General features: G+C 43.9%; 1 protein-coding gene across 3 annotated transcripts in view; it reads left to right on the forward strand.

Moving 5' to 3' along the window:
* COL5A1 (collagen type V alpha 1 chain) overlaps positions 1–27,200 on the forward strand; it is a 252,466-nt gene that overhangs the window by 213,875 nt on the left and 11,391 nt on the right. For 2 of the 3 annotated variants that reach the window (XM_048822900.2, XM_075120566.1), the window contains exons 43-65: positions 664–771; positions 1,437–1,490; positions 2,947–3,000; positions 3,164–3,271; positions 3,371–3,424; positions 3,527–3,634; positions 4,532–4,585; positions 5,291–5,398; positions 6,814–6,867; positions 6,987–7,040; positions 7,569–7,622; positions 8,526–8,579; positions 9,364–9,471; positions 10,335–10,388; positions 10,492–10,545; positions 12,320–12,427; positions 13,075–13,128; positions 13,559–13,594; positions 14,495–14,548; positions 15,094–15,352; positions 16,275–16,387; positions 18,657–18,725; positions 26,543–26,776. In XM_048822900.2, the coding sequence (XP_048678857.1) occupies positions 664–771; positions 1,437–1,490; positions 2,947–3,000; positions 3,164–3,271; positions 3,371–3,424; positions 3,527–3,634; positions 4,532–4,585; positions 5,291–5,398; positions 6,814–6,867; positions 6,987–7,040; positions 7,569–7,622; positions 8,526–8,579; positions 9,364–9,471; positions 10,335–10,388; positions 10,492–10,545; positions 12,320–12,427; positions 13,075–13,128; positions 13,559–13,594; positions 14,495–14,548; positions 15,094–15,352; positions 16,275–16,387; positions 18,657–18,725; positions 26,543–26,776 (2,007 nt within the window). Of the gene's footprint in view, positions 1–663; positions 772–1,436; positions 1,491–2,946; positions 3,001–3,163; positions 3,272–3,370; positions 3,425–3,526; positions 3,635–4,531; positions 4,586–5,290; positions 5,399–6,813; positions 6,868–6,986; positions 7,041–7,568; positions 7,623–8,525; positions 8,580–9,363; positions 9,472–10,334; positions 10,389–10,491; positions 10,546–12,319; positions 12,428–13,074; positions 13,129–13,558; positions 13,595–14,494; positions 14,549–15,093; positions 15,353–16,274; positions 16,388–18,656; positions 18,726–18,780; positions 18,850–26,542; positions 26,777–27,200 lie in introns of all 3 variants that reach the window. The other variant, XM_048822901.2, reaches the window with a different exon arrangement.

The raw sequence follows: 27,200 nt of genomic DNA on the forward strand, positions 1-27,200 counted from the left end.
ATTTATCTGGCATCTAATCATTTATAGCAGGATTCAGACACAATTAAATTTTGTGCTAGGGACGTGGAGAACATCAGCTCTTCAGCTCATATAAACAAAAGTGAATTCAATTGATGACTCCCTCTGAAGGATACAAAAAAGTAAATATTTAAGCAAGAAGCCAGCAGTGGTTGCCCTATTCACTTAAAGTATTTTTCAGTAGTTCACCAAACACATAGGTCAATGGCTCTGGTACTGAAGAAAGAAGGAACTCTGTCTATTCCATATGTAGAATTAGCATTTACTCTTCATTAATTAGAGTGGGAGTTGGCTCTTGGAAATGACAAATGGTTGAAGAAGTTTTGTTCATCACTCAGAGAAAGAGACGGGATAGAAAAGTCAAGATAAAATGTTATGATACCATTAAAGTAGCAAAATCTTTGTATTCACAGTCAGATACACTTTTTCCTTTCTTTATCTTTTGAGATGGAAATTACGGCTAGCTTACGACCATGAGCCTTATCGACCTATAAAATGTCTGCCAGATACTGGTTCTATTATATACATGCAAACACAAGGAAAGGTTACTGGCAGATGATAAGCAGTGAAGTTAATGGGATTTTATGCTTGAATTAGAGGATGGAAGAGAGTATTGTTTAACATGCCTGTTCATGGTACCTCCAGGGTGAGAAAGGCCCGCAAGGCCCAGCTGGTCGTGATGGTATTCAGGGCCCAGTTGGACTCCCAGGCCCAGCAGGTCCCGTTGGCCCCCCAGGAGAAGACGGGGATAAGGTGAGAAAAATCTCCTCTTAAGTACAGTTCTACTCCAAGAAGCACCCATGCAAAATAGCCCCTTCCCATTTGGCAGACCTGTTGCTTCTGTGTATTCGGACTCAGATCTGCTCCATTTAGTGACATAATTACATTTTTACTGCTTTTTACGTCGCGCTAGCCCTGCAGAGTCAGTATAGCTGAGACAGAATTGGCTGGATTCTATTCCTCATCAACAAAACTATGTACTAAGTTCCAGTCAGTTACCCTCCTATGAGCCTATTCTATTGGCCTTGCTCCAGTTTGCTATCTTCTCCAAAATTAATTACATTTCCCCAACACCTACAATAAGCTCCTTTGGACAGCAGGATATTCAGAGATGGTTAGTACGGAAATATGCCTCTCACTTTCGCTTTCTCCACCAACAAGCTTAGCATAATAAAATTTTTGTTATCTATCAGCAGGTGAGGAAAGATTTCAAAAAAGGTTTAAAAAAACTGATTGCACCCTGGGAGCCCGATCCTGCCTCCCGTCCCATAACTCCCCTGGGAAGTTCTACATGAGTTGGCTTCTCTAGGATCAGGCCTCAGACATGCCAGAATGTAGGGGGAAATGTCATCTGAGTATGTAGATACACAAGTAGTTACTGAGCTCTGGACATATCTCTACACATTTGTGTCCAACAGGGCGAGATTGGAGAACCAGGCCAGAAAGGAAGCAAGGGTGACAAAGGAGAACAGGTAAGCTGGAACTTTGTTATAAAAAAAGATGAGCCTTTTTGTATTTCGCAGTCCCTTTTGTCCTCCACGTGTCCTAGACAATGTCTTTGGCAGCAGCTAGTCTGATGGGACCTCTGCAAGATGGGGATTTTCCATTATTTGATGGAAATATAAAACTAAGTATTTAATTATAATTTCTTCTGGTATTTACCCCTTTTTTTACACATATTATAATGTGAGAAGGAAAAAGTAAAGGTTAAAAGGTAGAGTGTATAAAACTGTAATTTTACCTAAATTAATGTATGGAACAGAGACTTGGCCAGCTACAAGAAAGGAAATCAGTGTGCTCTCCACCATGGAAATGAAGATGTTGAGGTGGTCAGATGATTGGACACTCCATGACAGGAAATGTAATGAGGTTGTAATGAGCCTAAAGTTGAGGGAGGCTAGGCTACGTTGCTATGGGCATATCCAGCAGAGATCTAAGAGCTTGCAGTGATTGGGGATGAAAGATGACAATGGGGGAGATGAGAGCTCAGTACATGGACAGGATATCAGTGAATCTCAGAGAGACCTATCTGCACGACAGTTTGGCAAATGATCACGTGTTATGGAAGAAGGCTATAAAAGTCACCAACCCCAAATAAGGAAGTGGCAAGAAAGAAGAAGACTGGAATGTAAAAAGAAAAATTCAATGGAGGGTCTTCTAGTGGAATACATTTAAATGGGCCTCGTATAATGCCCCCTTATTTTAACATTGCAGAAACAGCCCCATCATTACTACAGCAGGAGTAGCCCCTATAGCTGAAGTTGCATATTCATTTGGACCCCTCTTTTCAGTTGTTCATAGCATTCCAAGACTTTCCCCTATCAGTTAAAATTTCCAGGAGTGGAAAAGATGCTGCACGAGTAGTTAAGCTTGTAAAAAAAATTAGATGGCATTATTTTACATTATTGGAGAAATATCATACGATCATAGAGTTAAACCCATATGTAGCGCATATATACTGGGGGGCAGAGGTAAGACGCTGAGAGCAACCTTAGCTTTGGCATTTACTGTCCCTTGAGCATTTACCTCTGCTACCGTAATCTTCTAGTCATACAGTTTTCTGAGGTAGTGTTATAACTATTGGCCACATATTATATTACACAGTAATACATAACTTTGTTCCTCACTTTCCAGAAAGATTTCTGTCCCCTAATTGTTTTGCACTATATAGTAAAAGTTATGTTAGGGTGTGATTCTGTTCACACTCATCCTAGATTGCAGTCGTGTGATTCCATCCATTAGACATCAAACTAATGGATACTGGCGCATGTGAGAGCCCAGTTAGGCCCTTTCTCTTTTATTTGTTTTCAACACTTCAGAATTTTGGAGAGTTGATTCTTAGATTGTGCACATTTGTGTTCTCCATACCCGATGATTACTTTAGTCTGTATTGCTAACCGTACGATTGAACATCTTTTTTCTAAACAGGGTCCACCGGGTCCTACTGGACCACAAGGTCCACTTGGTCAACCAGGTCCAGCTGTGAGTATTATTGCTATTATTAATAACTACCGTAATTATTGACCCAGCTTGCTCCCATTGAGAAAAGTGGGAGCTTTGCCATTGACTACAATGGAAGATGGGGATGAGGGCCCAGATATAACATGTATTTATAATTAAACAATGCTAATCTCTTTCCCTCTAGGGAGCTGATGGGGAGCCAGGTCCAAGAGGACAACAAGGCCTCTTTGGTCAGAAAGGTGATGAAGGTCCAAGAGGTTTCCCTGGTCCCCCAGGGCCAGTGGGCTTGCAGGTAATTTCCGATGACATGTGATATTTGGGGTTATAAGTCCCTATGTTGCTCTTATGATGTAACCCACTAAAAATATCCCATATAATCATATTTCCACAGGGTTTGCCTGGACCACCTGGTGAGAAGGGAGAAACAGGTGATGTTGGACAAATGGTAAGTGAGATCCAATTCCTCAGCAGTTTCATAATCAATATCAGCATCTGCTACCAAAGTTTTATTGTTTCACCAATTACTTATGCCTCTCCTTTCTTGTAGGGCCCACCAGGTCCCCCTGGGCCCAGGGGTCCATCCGGACCACCAGGAGCGGATGGTCCACAAGGTCCTCCGGGTGGAATAGGAAATCCTGGAGCTGTAGGAGAGAAGGTAAAGCATGCTGAGTCGGGCCTGATTCTACTTCCATTGAATCAGTGGGAGCCTTGCCATGGACATCAATAGAAACATCCGATGAAGTGAGCTGTAGGTCACGAAAGCTTAGGCTCAAATAAATGTGTTAGTCTCTAAGGTGCCACAAGTCCTCCTTTTCTTTTTGCGGATACAGACTAGCACGGCTGCTACTCGGAAACAGGCCTGCAACTTGAGCTGTGGTACTCATGCTGCACAAGGGCCTTGTTAACCAGGAAGTTCTCCATTAAGCTACCAGCAACGGTTTAAAATGGAGAGGGGACGTAGACAGTTCTGTCCATTGGTAATGAATATAGACCAGGTGTTCCAAACTTCTTCAAATCCAGCCCAGCTCGGTAGTGACTGAAAGTTTTACCATCTAAGGACTGTCCTGATTACAAAACAAATGTTGATGGGGGTCTCTCTAGTTCCTATTGGACAGGTGTCCAAGAACTGCCATCACAATGGGAACTAATTAACACTTTTGCTGGTGGTCTCATTAGAGAATCCAAGGATGTAATTGTCATGGAGATTGAAGTGTACTTTCAGATAACATTGTGCAGTCAGGATTAAGACATATCATGACAGGGCGAAAATGCAGTCAATGATGGGTCCATACAGGCTGGCTAGGAGTATTAATTCTAAAGAACATTTTAACAAGAGCTGGTTGGAAATTTTTGACCAAAAACCCCACAAATGACCAGTTCCCCAGAATTTCCAGGAATTTACTTTCCCATTTACTGACCAGCTCTACCTTTTTCACTGCTGGACATGGGTGCCTGCTTTGAGTTGAAGAGGAACTTTCTACACACCCCACCATGGTGTGCTATCAGTAGCAATCTATAACCTTTTGATTTTCCCCCTTGCCCCAATCTATAGGGTGAACCTGGTGAATCTGGTGAGCCTGGTCTTCCTGGAGAGGGTGGTCCCCCGGTAAGTGGTACATTTATATGTATAGCATAGTTTTAACTGAAACTGAATAGGATTAGTGCCTTCAAGAGCAGTTGCAAGGCAGGGTAAACAATATGACGATCCCTCTCATTATGGTGAGTTTGGCCCCACATGTGTGAATTGCCTAGAAAGCTCAGCAGATCTCCTTTGTTTGCCAAAGCATGGCATTTTTGTTTTACAATGGACTTCTCAGGCAAGTGGTTAGACTTAGCAGAAATATTAAGAGAATCAGGACAATGGAATTCATTCTCCCCCCCCAGTGCTCCCTGAAAGTCTAAGGTTTTTCAGGCCTGTCTTTCCCCAGGCTTTGCCTTGAGGCGTTGGAAATTCAGGTTCTTTTAGAGTGCTGTGTGGAATAATGGGCATTGATGGGTAAGGATGCAGAGACTGAACTCATCCTCCATTTTGGAAGGAAGGGTTGTGGACGGCAGTGGGCAGAACAGACTGTGATTGGCTGCAGCTTACAGCAGGCTGGCCTTACCATGCTATGGTACGTTTAACCAAAAAGAACAGTTGTGAAATAAAACAGGCCTTAATAAGAACAACACAGGGGCCGTCTAATTATTCAGAACAGGTATTTATAATAAATAATGTCCAGGTGTTCTGAGAGGTGTAATTGAACATATAAAACAAATAAGTAAATACCAGGTTTTCTCTACCTAATGGAAAATCCTGTTTTCCCTGCAGGGTCCTAAAGGAGAAAGAGGTGAAAAGGGAGAAGCAGGCCCCTCCGGTGCTGCTGGTCCTCCTGGCCCTAAAGGTCCACCAGGTGATGATGGACCTAAAGGTAGCCCTGTAAGTAGCCCATCATATAGGAAGAGTGTTAAACGGAGCGTTCCTTTTTGAAAGCTGTGTTCCAAAGATGCTCAGGAAAGTTGAGATGGCTTAACAGTCAAGTGAACCATACTTCTAGTGGTGCCCAATTTCAAACCAATTCCATTGGGATTTTAAGGACAAATAGTCCTAGTTTATAGTATATTCAGATAATACTAGAATGATCAGTCCTTTTCTCACAGATGACTACCTCGAGCTCTATGTCCTGTTCACTTCTCATGTAAAATCCTATCGTAAGGTCTAAGTGGGGCGTAGGCTTTCTGCACAAGAGCACACTTTGCAGAACAGTATATGTGCGATTTAAAAGGCGAAGTAAGTTTTGTTTAGTAAATGACTGTATTTCCTCATTTGGGATTTGCACCTCTAGGGCCAGATCCTCAGCTAATGTAAATCATCCTAGCTCTATTGACATCAGTTGAGCGAACCAGTTTACACCAGCTGAGAATGGCATGGTGGTTTTCTTGCCTCTTGCTTTGATGCTCACTGGCTGAAGAACTATAGTATGTGATAAGCAAGGATGGCATGAAATACTAGAGGAGGTGGTGGAGTTATTAATATGTCTTAACAGATGGGTCTTAGGCTTCTACCAATAACGTGAGATTCCAATTGCCTGAACACCATTCTGGAAGTCATTTAACGTATTCTGTAGGCATTGTACTGGGAAGTATGGCAGCATGTTTGAGCCATTAAATGCTTTGTGATGCTCCCTGTGTGAAAGATGCTCTACAGAATGGGCCAGATCCTCAGCTGGCGTAAATACAGGTTGTACTATTGGCTTCAGTAGAATACTGTTGATTTACAGCTGCTGAGGAGCTGGTCCAATGGAATTAAATTTTAGTGATATTTATGTTTTTAAACAGCCTGGCAGTTCAGTTTTATCACTTTCTATCTTCACATTCTAAGCTGCTGCTAGAGGCCTGTCCCAAACCTCCAGGTGTCACCCCCTGCCCCAGGCCTTTCTTGAGGCTCCCCCAACTTCATTCATATCTGGATCCAAACTTCAATGATGACCCTTAATTAATCAAAACAAAACCTCCAGCTCCAAACAGTCTCAAAGTTTGGAAAAGTTTTTATGACTTGCCCCATGTTTATAATGGGCTAACCCGAACATTGTTTATTAACACCCCTGAACTTTTCAAAAGTTTGGATCCTGATCTGAACTTCACAGCTCATCTCCATGTATGATGGCATGATCCAAAACTTAGGATCCTTTCAGCTTTGGGGATCTGAACATGTCAGAGCTGTGTGGCTCAAGACTTTGCTGTGTATAGTAGCTCTTTCAGTTGTGTCTGGAATAACAAATATATGTTGCTTTAGAGTTCTCCGGTAACTGTCCCGCAGCTGACCTTGGGATATCTTTCTCCTTCCTTTTGCAGGGTCCAGTTGGTTTTCCTGGTGATCCTGGTCCCCCTGGAGAACCTGGCCCAGCTGTAAGTGCCAATCATTCAGAAATGATCTCAGTGAGGCAGTCAGAATGAACTGCTTTCACACTAGACTGGAGAAGGGCAATTCTTAGTATTGTATATAAAATTCATTTTCCTCCTCCTAGGGTCAAGATGGTCCCACCGGTGACAAAGGTGATGATGGTGAACCTGGTCAGACTGTAAGTACATTCTGGTATGCAAGGTCTGTTAGGTATTAGGATTATTGTATTCACATTCTGCTGCTCCTTGTTCCTAGGTCTAACTTTTGCCCAAATCACTAGAAATGTAGGAACATAGGGAGAGATTTCCAAAGGGACAAATGGTAGTTACTCACCCAGCTCCCATTGACTTCTACGGGGAGCTAAGTACCTGACTTCCATTTGTGCTGTGAAAATCCTGCCGTCTCTTCTAAGTCTAGCTGTCCACCAGCAGTGGACTCTGTAGCTTGAGTATACTATGTGTTTCCTTTTATTCATTTTAAGATGCCTATTATATTTCAAGTCACCCTTTTGTTCTTGCATCATAAAATGGGGTAAAATAAGATACCAGCTGTCTGATTAGCAGTCAGACCTCATATTGTCTACCTCTCCTTAATTCTTAATTGTAATGCAAGCTAGAATTGCTCAGGTCACATGTAAGACACCTGGTCTGTTTCTTTTACTTGTCATGTTACAATTATGAGTTGTTTTCTTCTACTTTTAACCTAGGGATCTCCTGGCCCAACTGGAGAACCAGGCCCATCAGGTCCCCCGGGGAAGAGGGTATGTTAATTTGTTAGAATGTTGTTTCATGTACATTTTAATGAGATTTCTGAAATTAGTATCATCATAATGCTTTAATTCTAACAGGCCTTATCCAATCAGTTCACTTAGTAGAGTTCTTAAAGTTCTGATCAAATGGTAAATATCTGCTTTGCATGGCAACATTTGTCATTTCAATATCAACCGTGCAATATTGTCATATTGATGTATAGAAAGCCTCCACTGGTTCAAATGCGCAAAAGTCAATGGAGCTGTGCCTTTTTATACCAGCTGGAGTTCTAGCCCATGTGCAAAATGGTCAGTAAAAATAATATACACTGAAAACATTGATATGCATTTGCCTGTCTGTTTACGGACTGATCCTGCAAACACCAATAGGCAGAAAGTTCACTGCTCTTGGAGTCCACAAGGCAGTGGAATTTGTCACCAGCTCTCCCAAAAATGTGTGCATGTGGATCCCATGTGTGTACACGTGTGAGCACCCCCCCAAAAAACTGAATCAGTAACACATAATAATTTATTTTCTGAAACTAAGAACAAAACGTGAGAGAATTCACACACTGAAATGCAATAGTTTGTTGGCAGTGTTTAAAGATGGTTAGAGGTCAATCCAAAGCCAGTGGAAGTTAATGGAAAGGTGCCGATTGAATTCTATGGGCTTTAGATCAGGTTATTGGTATCCAAAATAAAATGAGATAAAACATCTGGCTCTCCCATCCTATTTCTGCCAAGTGTTCATCTGAGGGTTAATTTATTAGGGTGTTAATTTTGAAGGCCATTGGCAGATAGCCACCTTGATGTTATTTTCCTCTTTGTTTACAGTATCTCCGTAAATACCACCACAGCCATTCCAGACAAGCTGTGGTCTAAGATGCTAATGCTTCTGTTTCATGTTCTCACTAGGGTCCTCCTGGTCCAGCAGGTCCTGAAGGAAGACAAGGAGAGAAAGGAGCCAAGGTAAGGGATGAACGTATATTGATAAAATCAGAATCTTCAGATGTGCCCTCTGCCGCCCTTTGTATGCAACACCTCATAAAATCTTGTGTGGGAAGAACAGAATGTCATTTCACTCTGTATTTCAACAAACCATAAACCCTGGAATTTGGGGCCACCAACTTCAAAGGAAGACTTATCTTCTAAGTGTTTGTTTTGCCATTTAACAAATTCCGCTGGATATTTATGGAACTGTAAAGGGCTTTGGAATATGTTTTTGGTATCGAAAGTGTCATTTACTGTTTTGTAAATAGTAGCAATTGTATACAGGACTATGTAATGTCCTAAAGCAAACATGATATTCGCAAACAGTGATTATCCCAATAACAATGTTGAGCCAAAATTAGAATAGTGTTGTAAATGGTATTGTAAGTTACATTATTACTATTATTAGTTATGATATACATTGTGGTGGCACTCAGGAGCTCTAGTTGCACGCTATTGCGCTAGGTGCTGTACAAACACAGAACAAAAAGATGGTAGAGCTTACAGTCTAAGCAGTACTACAGCAAGTTGGTCAGTAAACAGGTGGAAATGGAAAAAAGTACTGCAACTCCAGGATTTGGCTTTCAGTGGGTCCACTAGAGAGCAGGATGGGGTGTGGCAGGAAGAACAGATTATTGGAAGGTATAAAAATAGGGAGGGAGTTGCATGCATCACACTAGGTCTGATCAACTGTAATTAGACTATTTTAAAGAACAATTTGGTGCTCAATTGAAAACTGAATCACTTTGTTGCCTGCCACCAGGGTGAATCTGGCCTGGAAGGACCTCCTGGGAAGACAGGTCCTGTTGGTCCCCAGGGAGCTCCAGGGAAACCTGGTCCCGATGGCCTTCGAGGAATTCCTGGCCCAGTGGTGAGTATTTAAAAACTGAGGCTAGCCCCAGCAAGCTTTTGAACAGGAATAATGACCAGGCCTTACAATAAAGCATCTCTCGAAGAGGAAGCTGAGCCACAGAAGCGAACAGTCTCCAGACTTAAATGCCTGATGTCTGGTGGGTAGGTGATTTTAGTAGAGGGGCCATGGCTCTAGAATTCACTCCCCCACCGCCCAGTGGTGCAATAGAGGCCAAGTCTGCTGACTTTTAAAGCATGATGGTGTATCTGTTCTTTTCCATGGCTTTTGGCTGAGTTTTGGGGTGGGTTGGTATTTATTTCACTTATGGTGGGGACAAGGAAGTCAAGGGAAACCGTGTTTGTTTGGTTTTCATTTTTTATTAAAGGTTGAAGAAGCTCGAGGGTAAAATTTTCCAAAGTGCCTACATCCAATTTTCAAAAGAGACTTACGCACTCGGGAACCAAAGTACTATTTACTTTAGTTTCTTTGGTGCACTCAGGCAAAACTCTCATTGCCACTTAGGAGTAAAGGAGGACTTCAAGATTGGGCCTTGTGTTTTGCTTTTTTGTTTGTTTATTTTAATTTCAGAAGACTTGATCCAAATCTCCTTAAAGCTGCTAGAAAGACTCCTTTGCATCAGGCCCAGACCATGTGTGTGCTCCTGGAGCATTTCTCATTGGGTGTTAAAATTAAGATTAATTAAGATTAAAATATATAAATGTAATAATGGTTATAGAATGAATCATTTTTTCTAGAGATGGGCCCAACCCACAGAGTTCACATATGGAGGGGTAAAGTTTGGGGTGTCCAGATCTAGAATTTCACCACTGGACAGCCTCTACTATGAATGCCTAATCTGAGTGGATTGCATTGTTTTACAGGGTGAACAAGGGCTCCCCGGTTCCCCAGGCCCCGATGGTCCTCCAGGCCCACTGGTATGTCTTTATAATCCAAGTTGTTTGGTTACTTATATACTGAATCTTGCATTTGGTGTATATTATTTTTATCTGAGTTTCCTCTTCCTTTATTTTTTTTAAGGGCCCACCTGGTTTACCTGGTCTTAAGGGAGATTCAGGTCTTAAAGGTGAAAAGGTGAGACTGCTACATAAAACATGTTCAGATACTTTTATTTTCAAATTCATTTCATTGATCTCCCCACCTCCCCACCCCCGCAACTCTAAGGACAGTACGTAATAGATGTCAATAGTGATGCTATGGTGATGACGTATATTATAACAGATTCTATAGCTTTTGGGGTGAAAACCCCACTCCCCCCCGTGAAGTAAGCTGCGCAAGGTCTCGGCACTGCTTAAGTCCAGTATAAACACTATTTTGAGGTCTTAAATGAGACTGAAGTGGTGCATAGGCCTTGTGCAGTCTCTCTGCATGGGAATGGATTTATCCCTCTATGCATAGTACACAGTAAGGTTCCACATTGGTCCAGAATTCACTGTTTTCACCACAGGACGTGCTAAAACAGAAAGAGGGACTGTTGAGGATATCATAACATCAGGATATAATACTGTCAGACAGTTCTTTAGAGCAGGCCTCAAGCATACAAGAGGTGTCTGTCACAACAACTACCTCAGTTATGAATCTTCAGGGTATATATGTTGAGTATCAGATGGGTTCATTGACCAGGAAGACCTGTAAGTGGGTCAGGAAGAAATTTCTCCCCATAGTTCAGTGTGTAGCACAGGGATGGGCAAACCTTTTGGCCCGAGGGCCACACCGGGGTGCGAAACTGTATGGAGGGCCGGGTAGGGAAGGCTGTGCCCCCCAAACAGCCTGGCCTCCGCCCCCACCCCCTATTTGCCCCCTCCCACTTTCCGCCCCCTGACTGTCCCCCTCAGAACCCCTGACCCATCCAACCCCCCCTGCTCCTTGTCCCCTGACTGCCCCCTCCTGGGACCCCCCGTCCCCAAACTGTCCCACCCCCCCAGGATCCCTCCCCCATCCAACCCCCCCGCTCCCTGTCCCTTGAGTGCCCTGACCTATCCACACCCCTGCCCCATGACAGGCCCCTCGGGACTCCCACGCCCTATGAAACCCCCCTAACCCCTGACTGCCCCAGAAACTCTGCCCCATCCAACTGCCCCCTGACCGCCCCCCGGGACTCCCTACCCAACTCCCCCACCGCCGTCCCTTTTCCATGCTGCTCAGAGCAGCAGGAGCTCACACCCCGTTGTGGGGAAGGGGCCGGGGGCAAACCTCCCGGGCCAGAGCTCAGGGGCCGGGCAGGACGGTCCCGCAGCCCAGATGTGACCCGCGGGCTGTAGTTTGCCCATCTCTGGTGTAGCATTACATGTTGGAATCCATGGCTAGTGTGTTATACCTTCCTGGGAGTTACCTGGCATTGATACATTATGCAGGAAACTAAACTGATCCGTTCTGTTATGCTTATGTCCCTATGCAATCTCTAGTTATCAATGCTGTGTAGCGCACCCAGTGAGCAAGAGGCAAAGAAAGAGGCAGTAACTGGGTAGACACGCTTGCTTGAGGTAATGGTTCTGAACCTTATTTGTAGCAATTAACACGGCATATGTCAATGTATGAAAAGAACAGACTCCAGAGTACAGCAGTGCCACTTCTGTCATCATCTTTACAGCATTCCTTTAGCAAAAAGCTCGTGTTTTTCATTACACTCGGAGTTGTGGGCATTTTTGGCTGCTTTTCATGCTCAGCTACAAACACTTTCCTTGTGCCTGCCCATCCTCGGATTCCCAAAAGGTACAAACACTTTCCTTCCACCTGTTTAGTTTCTTCCTTTTATAGATGGGTCTTCTGGAGGAGTTTCTGGTGCTCAACATCTTCCAGAGTATGACACAGCTGATCTTAATTAACCTCTGCTATTTATGTTCTCTAGGGTCATCCAGGTTTAATTGGCCTCATTGGGCCCCCTGGTGAGCAGGGAGAAAAGGGTGACAGAGGTCTCCCAGGACCCCAAGGTTCGTCCGGACCTAAAGGAGAGCAGGTAGGTGTTTTTTAGGGGCACTTTGGAGTCATTCGTGAGTCTTTCATTAAATGTGCCTGGGAAGCGATGCTGAGCCTTCATATGGGCTTAAAGGATTAAAACCTTGTTTTTTAATAGCGTAGTTGGCCTTCTCTGGTCAGAAGCATCATCTCAGCATGACACAGGGTGCTTTTGCTAACTTTTTAATGACATTTCCTATACAAATATACTATACGGTACCTATAGAAGCTAGAGATGGACACCAGCTGGAAGTTATTCAGCTTAAAGGAATTCAGTTTAAGGGAAGTTCTGCTCCAGATCCAAAACTGGTTTTGGTCTTAGTGATTTGGGCCTGTCCTTCTAAAGAGACGCTGAATCCCCATGCTCTGAAAGGTCAGGGAAGTGGGCAACTTGGGCCTATCTCTAATGGAAAAAAGTGAGACCTGGAAATGAGGTGGCTCTTTTAAGGAGTCAGGCCCTGGGACGGTACACTGATCTCTGTGTGTAGGCCCTCACACCTGCATGGATAAGTCCGCAAGATGGGGGCTTTATTCCATACTTAGTCATCAGTCACTAAGCACCCAAATTTGAAATCTGAGCTCATGGTACATAGATGATGACCAACATGAATACATTGAAATAAACTTTATTTTGCCTTTACTTTTTAGGGTATCACCGGTCCTTCTGGTCCAATTGGACCGCCAGGTCCACCAGGATTACCGGTATGTAGCTGAAATCAAAAAGCCATTTGGTCAAACAGCAAAAGCACAGAGCTGCAAGTCAAACAATCTGGGGCCTATTTCTGGCTCTGCCACTGATGCAATGTGTGACCTTTGACAAGTCACGTAAATGCTCTGTACCTCAGCTTCCATGAAATATGGATAAATGTGTGATACACACCTCCCCGGGGTATTGTGCAGCTAAGTTCATCAATATTTGTGTAGCACTTTGAAGTGCTTTGTTATTATTAATAATACATTTCTGATGTTCACTAATAGGCAAGTAAAGTCAAACTCTTCAAATGTCCGCAGAAAATGAAAACGGGCACAAACATGGCTGAAGTGAATTCATTGAAAAATTCAAATGACTATGAAATGATTTCACATTTTTTGCCCAATGCTAATGATATATTTTTCTCTTTCCTCTCTTCAGGGTCCCCCTGGTCCAAAGGGTGCTAAAGGGTCATCAGTAAGTATAGACAATACAAAATTAAAAGGCTGAGGAATTTTTATTAGGTTCATAACCTACTGTCACCATTAGAAATCAGTAGAGTCAAGGCAATTAGCTAAAGATTATCTTAGAAAATACAGTCCTTTCAGGCTGCTTAAAATGAAAAATTATAATTGGAAATATTTCTTTTAAGCACATTGTACTTTCTGCCACATTACTGTTGAGAAGATCAGAAATATGAAAACAGTAGAAAGTAAGAAGAAAAACTATAGCTGTAAAGATGGAGACCTTAAAAATGGACAGTGAGGGAAAAGTGGTAGGTGTGACACAGAGCGAAGAAATGGGTGGAAAACACCCAGTTAAGTTAGTTTAATGTCACCAGTTCCTCCTCTGTGAAGTTAGAACTATAGCTGGTTGAAAAATGCCAGTTACTTTTAATGGGGAAATTTTAAAAAAATGTGTTTATCAGTATGTTCTATACACAAAATTCAGTTATTCATTACACAAACAAAAACCTAAAATTTCTGTTTCAGTTTCTGAAAACCTTTTTGGTTTAAAATGTTCATGTTTTGGGGGAAAAAAAGAAGCCTACATAAATCCTAACCAAAATATGGACATTTTGCCAAAAACTTTTACTGAAAAAGTTTCTCAGCTTCTATTTTTTCAGCAAAATATCAGAAAATTTCTGCCAAAATGAAAATGTTCTGCAAAAATATTCATTTTGGTTAAAATGCTATTTTTCATCCCCCCAAAAAAATATTTTGACAAGCCCTAGTTAGAACCATGTGTGGTTGGTATAGCTGGAGGCTGAGGAAGAGCCCTTCCTTCAGAAAGGAATTTAAAGAAAGAATGACATGCATGGACAGCTGGTATTTACTGAGTGAGCCACTCACACTTGCTTCTGTTTTTTGCACTCAGGGCCCAACGGGTCCAAAGGGTGAATCTGGCCATCCAGGCCCACCAGGACCTCCCGTAAGTATAACCCATTGTGGTGAAGTGTATGGTGAAATGAGAGCTAGAATTAGTGTGTGACATACCGCTGGGAACCCCGGGAGTTCTTGATAAGGAGGCAGAATGCAGTGAGTCCATACCGAGGAGATAGATGCCTTAGAAATACCAGAGAGGGAGGTGAGGCAAGAAGGCTGAACAAAAAAAAAGGAGAGAGGTGTGCGTGGAAAGGTTCAACCCACAGGCTGAAGGTGAAGAATCTTTCTTGAAAGACTTTCCAACTAGGGTGGATATTTTTAGCACCAAAAGACTTTCCCAGCAGTCTGCACGCCTTGTCCAGACTCTCTCCTACTACACAGGTTGAATGCCTGAGCCCTGTAAACTTCACTGGTGACTGAGGACTTTCATTAGTACCATAATGGACCTTTGAGACCTCCTGTGTGTGCGTGTCCTGTGGCGGTGAATCTTCCTGTCACTAGTGCAGCATGTTCGTTCCTGTGGCTGTCTCTTCTGTTCCTTTCATGTTTCCCCCATGAAGCTAACGTTGCAAGTTCTTTCCTCACACCAAGGGTCCTCCTGGGGAAGTAATCCAGCCCCTGCCTATCCAGTCCTCCAAGAGGACCAGACGTAACATTGATGCAAGCCAACTGGTTGATGAGGGAAACACCGACAACTACATGGATTATGCGGATGGCATGGAGGAGATCTTCGGCTCCTTGAACTCTTTGAAACTGGAAATTGAGCAAATGAAGCATCCTTTGGGCACCCAGCATAACCCAGCTCGTACCTGCAAGGACTTGCAGTTGTGCCACCCTGACTTCCCAGATGGTAGGTTCTTGGGGCTGGGAGTGGGGTGGGGAGCAGAAAGAGCTCCCAGCAGAGTTCATAAATCTGCAAAACCCTGTTAGTACAACTTAGTGCTGGTAGGAAAATAGGATTTTTATTTTCTTGCAAACATGATGTGAGGGGTATGGGCTTGTCACAAGAGCCCCTCACCCTGTTGCACCCTGGGAGGTGTAGTTAGGACGGAGAGCCTAGCCCATAAAGGAGAATGGGAGCAGAAAGCACTCAAACAGCAACTCCCATGAGGCAACCCAGCTCCACTTTGAATCAAAATACTTCAGTTTTTGGCCGAAAGTCAAAAATGGGGGGGTGTTTCAGGCATTCCATTTTTTTCAATGAAACACTGAACATTTCCACAGGCAGTAGACACACTTTTCGTGAAAAATTTAGTTTTGTCAAAACCCCATGTTTTCCACTGAAACACAGTTTTGACGGAAAATATCCAACCGGTTCTACTATAAATCCAATGTGTCAAGCATGAAGTACTGTATAGATATATACTGGGGGCCAGATTGTGGGTCTGGCCACAGGAGCCTTGTCTACCCTATGACTACCACCTGTTCCAAAAGCCACTAATAGGTGTTGGAATTAATGAAGCGTTTATTTGGAAATTTTTCAGGTGCGTAAAAGGCTGCAGTAGGATCACTGTAGTAGTGTTCCAGTTTTGAATTTGTAATGATGACCTGTTCCACATACTGCACTTTGCATGTTGACTGCGGAGCCTTGTTATATCCAGGTCTCTATTACTCTGTTCTCTATATAGGGAGAAACGTGTTGGCTGTCCACATACATGTAATATAATCTTATCCCTGGGATGGAAATGGTTGGGTTTGATCCTGAGGAAGTTGTGGAAGTTCTGATACATTCTTAACTTCATGTAGGCTAATCATTTTCCCTCAACTTCCAGGTGAATACTGGGTTGATCCTAATCAAGGATGTTCAAGGGACTCTTTCAAAGTTTACTGTAACTTCACAGCTGGTGGCGAGACCTGTATCTTCCCTGATAAGAAATCTGAAGGAGTAAGTTCCCACAAACAGTATAGTTTTCTTCTGAAGCTGGTAATGGAGTGTTTTCTATTGTGCATATTCATAGCTAGTCACCTTGATCAGATAACCTCAACAATGGAAAGTAAAAATTAAAGATCCAATACATTTTGTTAATGTCAGACTCAAGACTGGTTTTGGAATATGTTTACTGAGCGCATTTCACTGGATGAGTAAGCACTTTTTACACTGTTTTAGGGCAAGGTTTTGATGGTCTCTGAAGCATGATGAATGCTGATACCTTACTTTTTTTTGCATTGCTTTACAAAGACAAACTTCTCCATCATTGTCTCTCCTGTAGTTCACCATGAGGTTTATTTAATCTACTCTTTTTATCCCCAGTTCAGCAGTTGCTGCTACTCTGATGGTTTTGTCCCTCAGCACTGCTGGTTCCTCTTCTGCTTTGACCGAATCTTCTGACATAGTGGAGAAATGTTGTTCTGCTGTAATTTCTCCTGTTATTCATGTTGGGTATTTGGGTGTTCCAAACTACCACACCGAGGATCAGGACAGTTCATGGCATTCAGTTGGTACACAGACGGGGTGTGAATCAGTTTAGTTAACGGGCAACGATATGCTTTCCCATCCTCATAATTCCAAGGATCCCTCCGGTAGTAACTCAGCCAGTCACATCTAGTTGACCATGACAAGTTCTCTAAGTGTCTTTCAGTTGCAGTAAGGTGCTCCTCCCTGCCCCATATCCATCTGCTTTATATTATGGGTTGATCATCAGGTGTAAAGTCCTACTCTTAAATTTAGTGTCTCCACTAGGTAAATGTGATCTCTTCCAAGGTGGCTGCCAAGGATCCTCTCAGTACCATCAAGAAGGACTTCACAGGCTGGGTTAGGGTATAGACAAGAGAGATTCATCACTCCTGTGCACCCCGATATAAGCTGTTCACTTGCTGAGATAATTCAACCCCTAGAAATATACATCAGCATGGAACAAGCGATGTGCAGTGCAGAATTTCCCAGGGGTTCTTTTGGGGATTGTTTAAACAGAAGATACATTTCTTCTCTTTGGTGTTAGACCACCGTTGTTCTTCTCCAGTCATTGATTATTAAACTATCAAAATCTGAGTATGATTTTGTAGTTTTAAAAATTCTTACGGTATTGACTTTGCAAGTAGATAATGTTATTGCAGTATTCCCAGTGGGACTGATTCTTCTAACACATACAATGGCATAAGTGAGAGGAGAATCCAGCCTATCTGCCTCATTAACATTAATTACTTGCATAGGTATTTGTGGCTATTTTATTATGGGCCGCTGCGTGGCCTGAAAAATGTATCCTGTCTCAGTGCATCCACAGCATGGCAAAAATGCACTGTTTCATGTTATGGTTCTCCTCCTGTGCAGGAGAGAATAATCCCACAGCACCTACATCTAGTTCAGTCATTGTTCTTGGAGCAAGTGAAAGTAACAATGAGGAAGCTGGTGGAATAATGAGGGAATATTAACTAAACTCTATTGCTGCCTCCTCCCCCATTAACCACATCCCTTGGTCTGACTGAAAAGGGAATATTCAAATTCACAGCTGTAAAGGGTCCTCCAGGAAGGATGGTTTGGCAACTCTTCTCCTTATCAAGGTCACAATCTGGATCATTACAGACTGTTCAGTTGGGACTCCACCATGTATTCTGGTTCATTACCTGCCAAGGACTACACATTCCATTTACAGTATGTTACTGGTGCTCAAACACACAAAGCAGATGCTGGTGTTTTATTAATTCACCTAGCCTAGCCTCTCCTGGCCCCAGCACATCTGGATTTGACATTGGACTAACATCAGCCTTCTCCATTCTCAGTGTTGCTTTTCCATCCTTGCCCCCCACCAATCCCCATGTAGATAAATGGATCGTTTTCCGCTAATACTTTTCTCTCTCTTTTTTTTTTTGCCATCCTCCCGCAAAATGTGCTGCCAATTTTCCATCAGCAGATATCTAGAGGTTACAGATCATTAACCTCGTAGCAATGAAAGGTGATGCCAAGGCAGTTTATACCTGTGTGCCGTGGTGGAATGTCCTAACCCCAATGTCAAGCGATGAACCTTCTAATTTAGAAGCTGTCAGGACCCTAGGGCTCAGCAGACTGTTTTTATTACCAGTGTATAAAGTTTAAGAAACTATGTGTTAAAGTTGGACAGTTTCAGTGAGACAGACAGACCCAGGATGTGCAATTGAATGTAACCTTTTCTTTCTTTGTTTCTCTCTTTCTCTCTTCCACTTTCCCGCCCACAATTTAGGCTAGAATTACTTCTTGGCCAAAGGAAACCCCGGGCTCCTGGTTCAGTGAATTCAAGCGCGGTAAACTGGTAAGAGGCACCCTACCGCTTTCTGTTGGTCTTTAACCCGTCTCATATTTTACAGAGCAAAATGGCTCGTTGGCCCAAAGAGCAGCCTTCCACCTGGTATAGTCAGTACAAGCGGGGTTCCTTGGTAAGTGGCTAACCTTGGCCCTACAGTCTGAATCTGAGCACGTCAGCCACGTCCGCTTTGGTTATGGCCAAACTGTTTGCACTCTGCATGTTGGACTAATAACCATCATAGGACACCTTTAAAAAAAAAATTAAGGTGGAACACTGACTAAAATATATTGGAGGCACATTTATATGACTCTCTTCGGGGAAGGTGCTTAACACTAGGCATTCGCTTGAGTACCTTGCTGGATCAGGGTCTCTGACGGGAGTTGGTAGCTTCTTTAGTACAATAGCCGAATCTAGCAGCTGGAACTGGCCACTGTTCTGAATCACAACCAGTCATCACTGTGCTACCAAAGCCTACTAACTATAGCCTAGATCAACACTTACATACTGCAGTGTTCGGGTCTACACAAATCATAGAATCATAGAATCATAGAATATAAGGGTTGGAAGGGACCCCAGAAGGTCATCTAGTCCAACCCCCTGCTCGAAGCAGGACCAATTCCCAGTTAAATCATCCCAGCCAGGGCTTTGTCAAGCCTGACCTTAAAAACCTCTACGGAAGGAGATTCTACTACCTCCCTAGGTAACGCATTCCAGTGTTTCACCACCCTCTTAGTGAAAAAGTTTTTCCTAATATCCAATCTAAACCTCCCCCACTGCAACTTGAGACCATTACTCCTCGTTCTGTCATCTGCTACCATTGAGAACAGTCTAGAGCCATCCTCTTTGGAACCCCCTTTCAGGTAGTTGAAAGCAGCTATCAAATCCCCCCTCATTCTTCTCTTCTGCAGGCTAAACAATCCCAGCTCCCTCAGCCTCTCCTCATAAGTCATGTGTTCCAGACCCCTAATCATTTTTGTTGCCCTTCGCTGGACTCTCTCCAATTTATCCACATCCTTCTTGTAGTGAGGGGCCCAAAACTGGACACAGTACTCCAGATGAGGCCTCACCAATGTCGAATAGAGGGGAACGATCACGTCCCTCGATCTGCTCGCTATGCGCCTACTTATACATCCCAAAATGCCATTGGCCTTCTTGGCAACAAGGGCACACTGCTGACTCATATCCAGCTTCTCGTCCACTGTCACCCCTAGGTCCTTTTCTGCAGAACTGCTGCCTAGCCATTCGGTCCCTAGTCTGTAGCTGTGCATTGGGTTCTTCCGTCCTAAGTGCAGGACCCTGCACTTATCCTTATTGAACCTCATCAGATTTCTTTTGGCCCAATCCTCCAATTTGTCTAGGTCCCTCTGTATCCTATCCCTGCCCTCCAGCATATCTACCACTCCTCCCAGTTTAGTATCATCCGCAAATTTGCTGAGAGTGCAATCCACACCATCCTCCAGATCATTTATGAAGATATTGAACAAAACCGGCCCCAGGACCGACCCTTGGGGCACTCCACTTGATACCGGCTGCCAACTAGACATGGAGCCATTGATAACTACCCGTTGAGCCCGACAATCTAGCCAGCTTTCTACCCACCTTGTAGTGCATTCATCCAGCCCATACTTCCTTAACTTGCTGACAAGAATACTGTGGGAGACCGTGTCAAAAGCTTTGCTAAAGTCAAGAAACAATACATCCACTGCTTTCCCTTCATCCACAGAACCAGTAATCTCATCATAGAAGGCGATTAGATTAGTCAGGCATGACCTTCCCTTGGTGAATCCATGCTGGCTGTTCCTGATCACTTTCCTCTCATGCAAGTGCTTCAGGATTGATTCTTTGAGGACCTGCTCCATGATTTTTCCAGGGACTGAAGTGAGGCTGACTGGCCTGTAGTTCCCAGGATCCTCCTTCTTCCCTTTTTTAAAGATTGGCACTACATTAGCCTTTTTCCAGTCATCCGGGACTTCCGCGGTTCGCCACGAGTTTTCAAAGATAATGGCCAATGGCTCTGCAATCACAGCCGCCAGTTCCTTCAGCACTCTCGGATGCAACTCGTCCGGCCCCATGGACTTGTGCACGTCCAGCTTTTCTAAATAGTCCCTAACCACCTCTATCTCCACAGAGGGCTGTCCATCTCTTCCCCATTTTGTGATGCCCAGCGTAGCAGTCTGGGAGCTACTGGTATTTCTGGCCAAATACTAGACTTGGCCAGAAATTTTTTTTTTTTACGAGGAAGTTTTCCAGTGGAAAAATGGGAAGTTTTTCCCTCAAAAATGTCTGTGAATTATTTTCTGTATTTCAGCCAACTCTAAGGGCACATGTGGCATGTAATAGAGTAATAAGCCAACCCACTGGAGTTAGATCCTTCAGTTTCATGTCCCGATATTGTTGCTGAGTCCAGGGCATCATGAGTCTGTCTTCAGTACACTCTCCTAGCAGAAGTATCCCACTTCCCACACCACCTCCATTAGTCTTGGCGAAATGGAGTAAAGCCACTGAAGAAGAAGGGTTTCAAACCATGCACATACTCTCTAAGCCTGTGTGAACTAGAACTTGGCCTAGAGACACTGTTAAAGTTTTAAAGGGAAGAAGAATCTCTGTCAGTTGAACAATTCATGATATCTCCATTCTACAACAGAGAAACCAAGGAAGTGAGGAATTGAGGAAAGAAGGAAAGCACAGATAGTTTACAAACAAACATCTACAACAGGGGCTCTCGACCTTTTTCTTCCTAAGGCCCCCAACATGCTATTAAAAATTCCTCGGCCTGACTGTGCTGCAACTGGTTTCCTGCATATCCAGGAGCTCAAAAGCCAGGGCCGGCATTAGGGGGTCGCAAGCAGGGCAACTGCCTGGGAACCCCCACCACAGGGGGCCCCTCGAAGCTTTGTTGGTCAGGCTGCAGCTTCAGCCCCACATGGGGTGGGGGAGGGCTTGGGCTTCGGCTTTCTGCCCTGGGCCCCAGCAAGTTCAGCACGGGTCCTGCTGTCTGGTTTATTTTGGCAGACGGCTTGAAACTTCCTTGCAGCCCCCCACGGGCCCCGTGGTTGAGAACCACTGGTCTGCAATACATGCCTCAGAGGTGTTGGGGGCTGGGATGTAGCTGTGGAAAGATGAAATCTACTGTAGAATGACTGCGTTTTATGGAAATACAGAACAGTATCCAAGGGTCCATAAACTATGTTTGTAGGTTTCATTGTGGAATGATTAGCATGAACAGGGCCCTTCAAAGAACAGAAAGCTCCTGAACGAATCTCAGGTCCGTTGGGACTTGTGAACAAGCAAGTAATGAACTCTGTGGAAATCAATGGGATTTGGGAAGAAAAGAATACACACTGGGCCAGATCCTCAGCACCACCGGAGTAATTAGAGCAGTGGTTCTCAAACTTTTGTCCTGGTGACCCCTTTCACACAGCAAGTCTCTGAGTGCGACCCCCCCTCCCCATACCAATTAAAAATATTTAACGCTATTATAAATGCTGGAGGTGAAGCAGGGTTTGGAGTGGAGGCTGACAGCTCACGACCCCCCAGTGTAATAACCCCAGTTCGAGAACCCCTGAATTAAGGCTACACCGTTTTGCACTAGCAGAGGAGCTGACCTGCTGTATATACCCAGCATCTCCTTAGAATCCTAGAATATCAGGGTTGGAAAGGACCTCAGGAGGTCATCTAGTCCAACCCCCTGCTCAAAGCAGGACCAATCCCCAATTTTTGCCCCAGATCCCTAAATGGCCCCTTCAAGGATTGAACTCACAACCCTGGGTTTAGCAGGCCAATGCTCAAGCCACTGAGCTCTCCCTCCCCCCCTTCCTTCCTCACACACAGAGTCAGCCTGCTGGGGCTGTGTGGGCCTCCTGTAACTTCCTCTGCAGAGTTTTGCTGCAGTACACATCAAACTTCCACCTTAAAAACCAACCAATAAACAAAGACACTGCCTTATTTTCTCAAGCCATATTCTTTGTCACTAAGCGCTGAACACTCTGATTCTGTCCATGAGAGAGCAACGGCTTCCATAGCTCTTCCTGCAGCGCACACCCCAAACAGCGGTGTTGTATTCTGAACGTGTCACAAAGGGGCTTAAAACCAGCACTTCAGCCTCTTAAGCATCTTGAAGGGGAGGGGTAATTTCTCATGACTTAATTTCAAAATACTTCACTAATTAATATCTGTATCTGTTTTACTGGTGTTTTTTTGTTCAGTCCATTGAGTATTAGCCACTCACTTTAAGGGCTGAATAGCCAGTCTAAAATTTCAGTTATGGGGTGTTTTTGTTTTGTTTTTTGCTAGGAACTTCAAAGCTATTTGGAGCCCTTTGTTTCATCTCTCTCTCTCTGTTGCCTTTTTCTTGCTCTGTACCTATGCTACCCTTTCTTTTGAAAAGAGCCCCCAGCACCTAGAAGATATTTGTCAATGGAATACCCCAGGGTTAAACATGTGACCCATAAAAACAATGCTTTGGTTCTAAGAACACAGCCAATGTCAGAAAAATGGATGGAACAGAATACTGGTACTGGTAAGTGGAGGGAGTTAGTGCACTTTGACTGGAAATTGAAATCCTGACTTAGGTCAAAAATGTAAATGAGTTTGGTGGGTCTCTTATAAGCATCCAGTCCTGCTTTTGTTAAAGTCCATAGCTAGATCTCCATGGATTGAGTGCCTGTCTGCACATCCCAGACACACTGGACACTGGGGGTTTGAGCCAAAGGCTGTTGAAAGGAATGGAAAGACTCTCCAGGGGCTGTGAATGGAAGCTGTGGGTTCTCAGTACCGCTGAAATCTCAGGACACTTATTTAGGTGGCTGAACAGGAATTGAAGTGCCCACTCTTAAAAATGTTGGCCTTTCTTTTGGAACAGTTTGTAGAACCCCACAGATCAAAAAGGACATTAACATAATAAACAGAAAAATCATCTGGTGTGATGTTTCCATGCCATTATCTCTTACCCACTGGTTGCATCATGAAATACAGACAGATGACCGAGTTAATTCCTACCACTTCTCAGTGATGAGCATAGTTAAAAAAGTAAATAGATTGCAGATCTTTTCTTCTGGGGTGTGCACTCCAGCCCTGGCATGTGTGTATGACTCCTATTAGAGCTAATTATGCTTTATACCTATCCAAGCTTATAATCATTTATTGCCATATGGCATCCATCATGAATTGTTATTGTAATGCATAAATAAGGAAGGGACTAATTCTGCAAAGCCACGCTTCCACAAGCAATTCTTCTGCACATAACTCACCCCATTGGCTTCAGTTGAAAGGCTTCAAGGCCAGACCCTAGCGCAGCATCTAAAGAACCACATCTCTGCCCACTTCAAAGGGATATTGGATGCCAAGGTCAAACACAGCTTAAAAAAAAGAGAGTCCTGGTGGAATTGGGCGATGCCTATCAGCTCTGTGTGCCCCTGAACAGGTGCTGGGCAGTTAGCACATGTGTTCATCTCCTTCTATATCCTGGTGGCTCACTCATATTTTCTCATCTGGCATGCATGGCTTTCTCCTGTTCAGTCATGTTTAACACTCAGGAGGAGATGCGCAATGGGATCCTGACACCAGAACCGGTTGGTATAAATACGTGTATATATTATTATTGTTGTTGTTGTTGTTATTATTTATTATTATTATTACCTATTGCTGCTGATTTTATTGTCCGGCTGTGAATCTCTCCGACTGTTTGCAGTGTGTACTGTACCTTGAAGTTTGATGACACCGCAAGGAACACTGCACTGTTTGCGTGTCTGAATTTTTCTCCAGATTATTTCAAAAGGAAACGACTGTCGATAGATCACATTTGTAAGTGTCAGCTCTCCTGGCTTGGCCATGACAGCAGATGCTGTCTCTGTATAATTAGTTTAAAACCACACTGGAATGGGTATATTATGCATTCGCTCATCTGGCCTTTGATAGCCTACAGGATGAGGTTCCAGTTGCAGATGAAAAGCCTTCCAGAGCAGTATTGCTTTCAGGTCCATCAAAGGGTCTGAGTTGTAAGGAGCTGTAGAGTATTTCACATAGCTGTGTATTGCAAAAGATATATAATACACCATAAGGGGAGAGAAGGTGATTTTCATACCTTTACATGGAATAGGGAAGGAATGGGAAAGAGCAAATGCATTGCCTTAGATTTCATGGCATGCAGTAAAAGGTTTTAAAAATTGCAAACCGATAGGCTCCTTGACTGGGTGTGGTTCCTCACCAGGGTTCAGTGGCTTTGCCTGTCTCTTCTCTAGGCCCTTTGCATCTTGCTAGTGTCACTCTGTATCTCCCTCTCTCTCTCCTTCCTCCCCAGATAACCTCTGTTTCTCCCTTCCCCCTCTTCCGCCCACTCACTTTGTCCAATCTTACTACCCTCAGGGATCCTCTATCTGCTGTCATCTGCCTATACCCTCATATTCCTGCCCAATCCTCACTATTGTTACTTACTAGTGCTACAATTATGCCTCTTTCAGATTCTGATCCTTTTCTTGCACAAATGCTGCTGGCAGTAATAGCAAATAACCAGGTTTCTTGGTGCATTCAACTTGGCAGCTGTTGGTGTTTCAGTGCCATTCTCTGGGAGTCTCAGCCATGAAAACGAGGGGTCTATTGAAAGGCTCAGTTTCTTGAGTCCCTGCTGAAATGTATAGTGAATTTATCATTTACTCAAAGGCCAAACCACCCTCCCTAGTGTCCAGGCCTGGTGCTGCTAGTTTGGTGGAAGAAGTTCCAGCATTAGGCTAAACAAGAGGTGAAAGCTGTATATTTTTTAATCCTTCTACCCTCAAATTTAGCAGATGACAGGGCTTTGAACGCTGTGTTGGTCAGAGGCTTTGGAAGGATCCCCCGGCAGAACCTCTGCATACATACCGTAAACTAGCACATGCAGAGGAAGAGAACACATACCTAGCCATGAACAGGACTGTGGCTCCTTTGCCAGGAATATTATGTCTGTATGACACATAGCAAATCAGTTTCAAAGGTATTTGATGGTGGAACACCAGCTCCTGGTCGAAATGAATGGCAAAATATCTCAGCCCGTACGTCAAAAGATGTCCTCCAGGATCAGAAGATCTCACATGCCAAACTACAGACAACACTAAAGATGCCCCATTCGTGACGACAATGTTACCTTTAGCAAACTCTTTCAGAAGATGGAAGATAGGGTTTTCTGAAGCCCTCAGTGCTGGCCTAACTCTGCTCTCATTGAAGTCAAGGATAATATGCCCCATGACTTCCGTGGGACCAGAGCTTACTTAGCACCGGACCTCACCCATTATTTCCATGTTTTTCCAACAGGATGGAAGTCCTGGAGACTTATCTCCCCTTGACCATATGCCTCACTTTTGCCTTAGTTTTTTTTATTCACAGATGGCCCAGAATCAGCAGGAGAAAGAAAATTCCCTTCAGAGCAGCAGGGATGGCTGGCATCCAAGCAATGGCAGCAAAACCATGGCGATGGTCCTGTAATAGAAAGTCATAACGTAGCAGGGGCCTATAATTTGACCTTTTCATTGGTCGGTAACGGTCTTGTGCAAATGGCTGGGTGTGTGTGAAATGAAGTCCTAACCACCCAGACAAAGAGACTGTCTTGTCTGTGACATGTATGCCAGCTGCAGTGGAGTGCAAGTGTCCATTGACAGGATGCTGATAAGAATGGGTAGAGATGACAGGGATGGTGGCATGCTAATGACAGGTATCGGTTTTCCATGAAGAGATTAACTCTCCCACGGAGCATTTTTGAGTCCATAATTCTGTATCGGCTACTTGCGTTTCCCAGAGGCATGTTTCACATCACTGCCTAGCATTTCCCCTTCTCTGTTTTCCATTTCTCTCAGCTTTCCTACGTGGATTCGGACGGCAATCCCATCGGAGTGGTGCAGATGACTTTCCTGAGGCTCTTGAGTGCCTCCGCAAACCAGAACATCACCTATAATTGCTACCAGTCTGTAGCATGGCAGGATGCCACCACAGGCAGCTACGACAAAGCCATCCGCTTCCTGGGCTCCAACGATGAGGAGATGTCCTACGACAACAACCCTTACATAAGGGCTGTCCTAGACGGTTGTGCAGTAAGTATACACGCTGACAGAGTTAGGCATAGGAGGAGCTTCTACACACAAAGCAGAGTCATTCTGGCTTAGTAACTAGAGCTGCGGGGGTGTCAGTCAAGACTCAGGGCTTTTTCTTCCCTAGCTCTGCCACTTACTCAGTGTATGATTTTGGGGGAAGTCACTTCAAAAATTTTCAAGTGTTTCCGTTTTTTGGTTCCCAACTTGGAAGACTTGGGACCTGATGTTTTAGAGGTGCTGAGAAGTTAGTTTCCACTGTCTTCAATTAGGAGGGGGAGTTCTCAGTACCTATGCTGAGTTCTCAGTGTTTCTTGTTGGGCACCTAAAAGCAAGGTGCTTAAAATGGGTGGCCACTTCTGAGCATTTTCACCTTAACCTCTCAATGACTCAGTTTACTTATCTGTAAAGGGGACAATAATTACCT

This window comes from Caretta caretta, chromosome 16, assembly GCF_965140235.1.
Source record: "Caretta caretta isolate rCarCar2 chromosome 16, rCarCar1.hap1, whole genome shotgun sequence".
Classification (NCBI taxonomy): Eukaryota; Metazoa; Chordata; order Testudines; family Cheloniidae; genus Caretta; species Caretta caretta.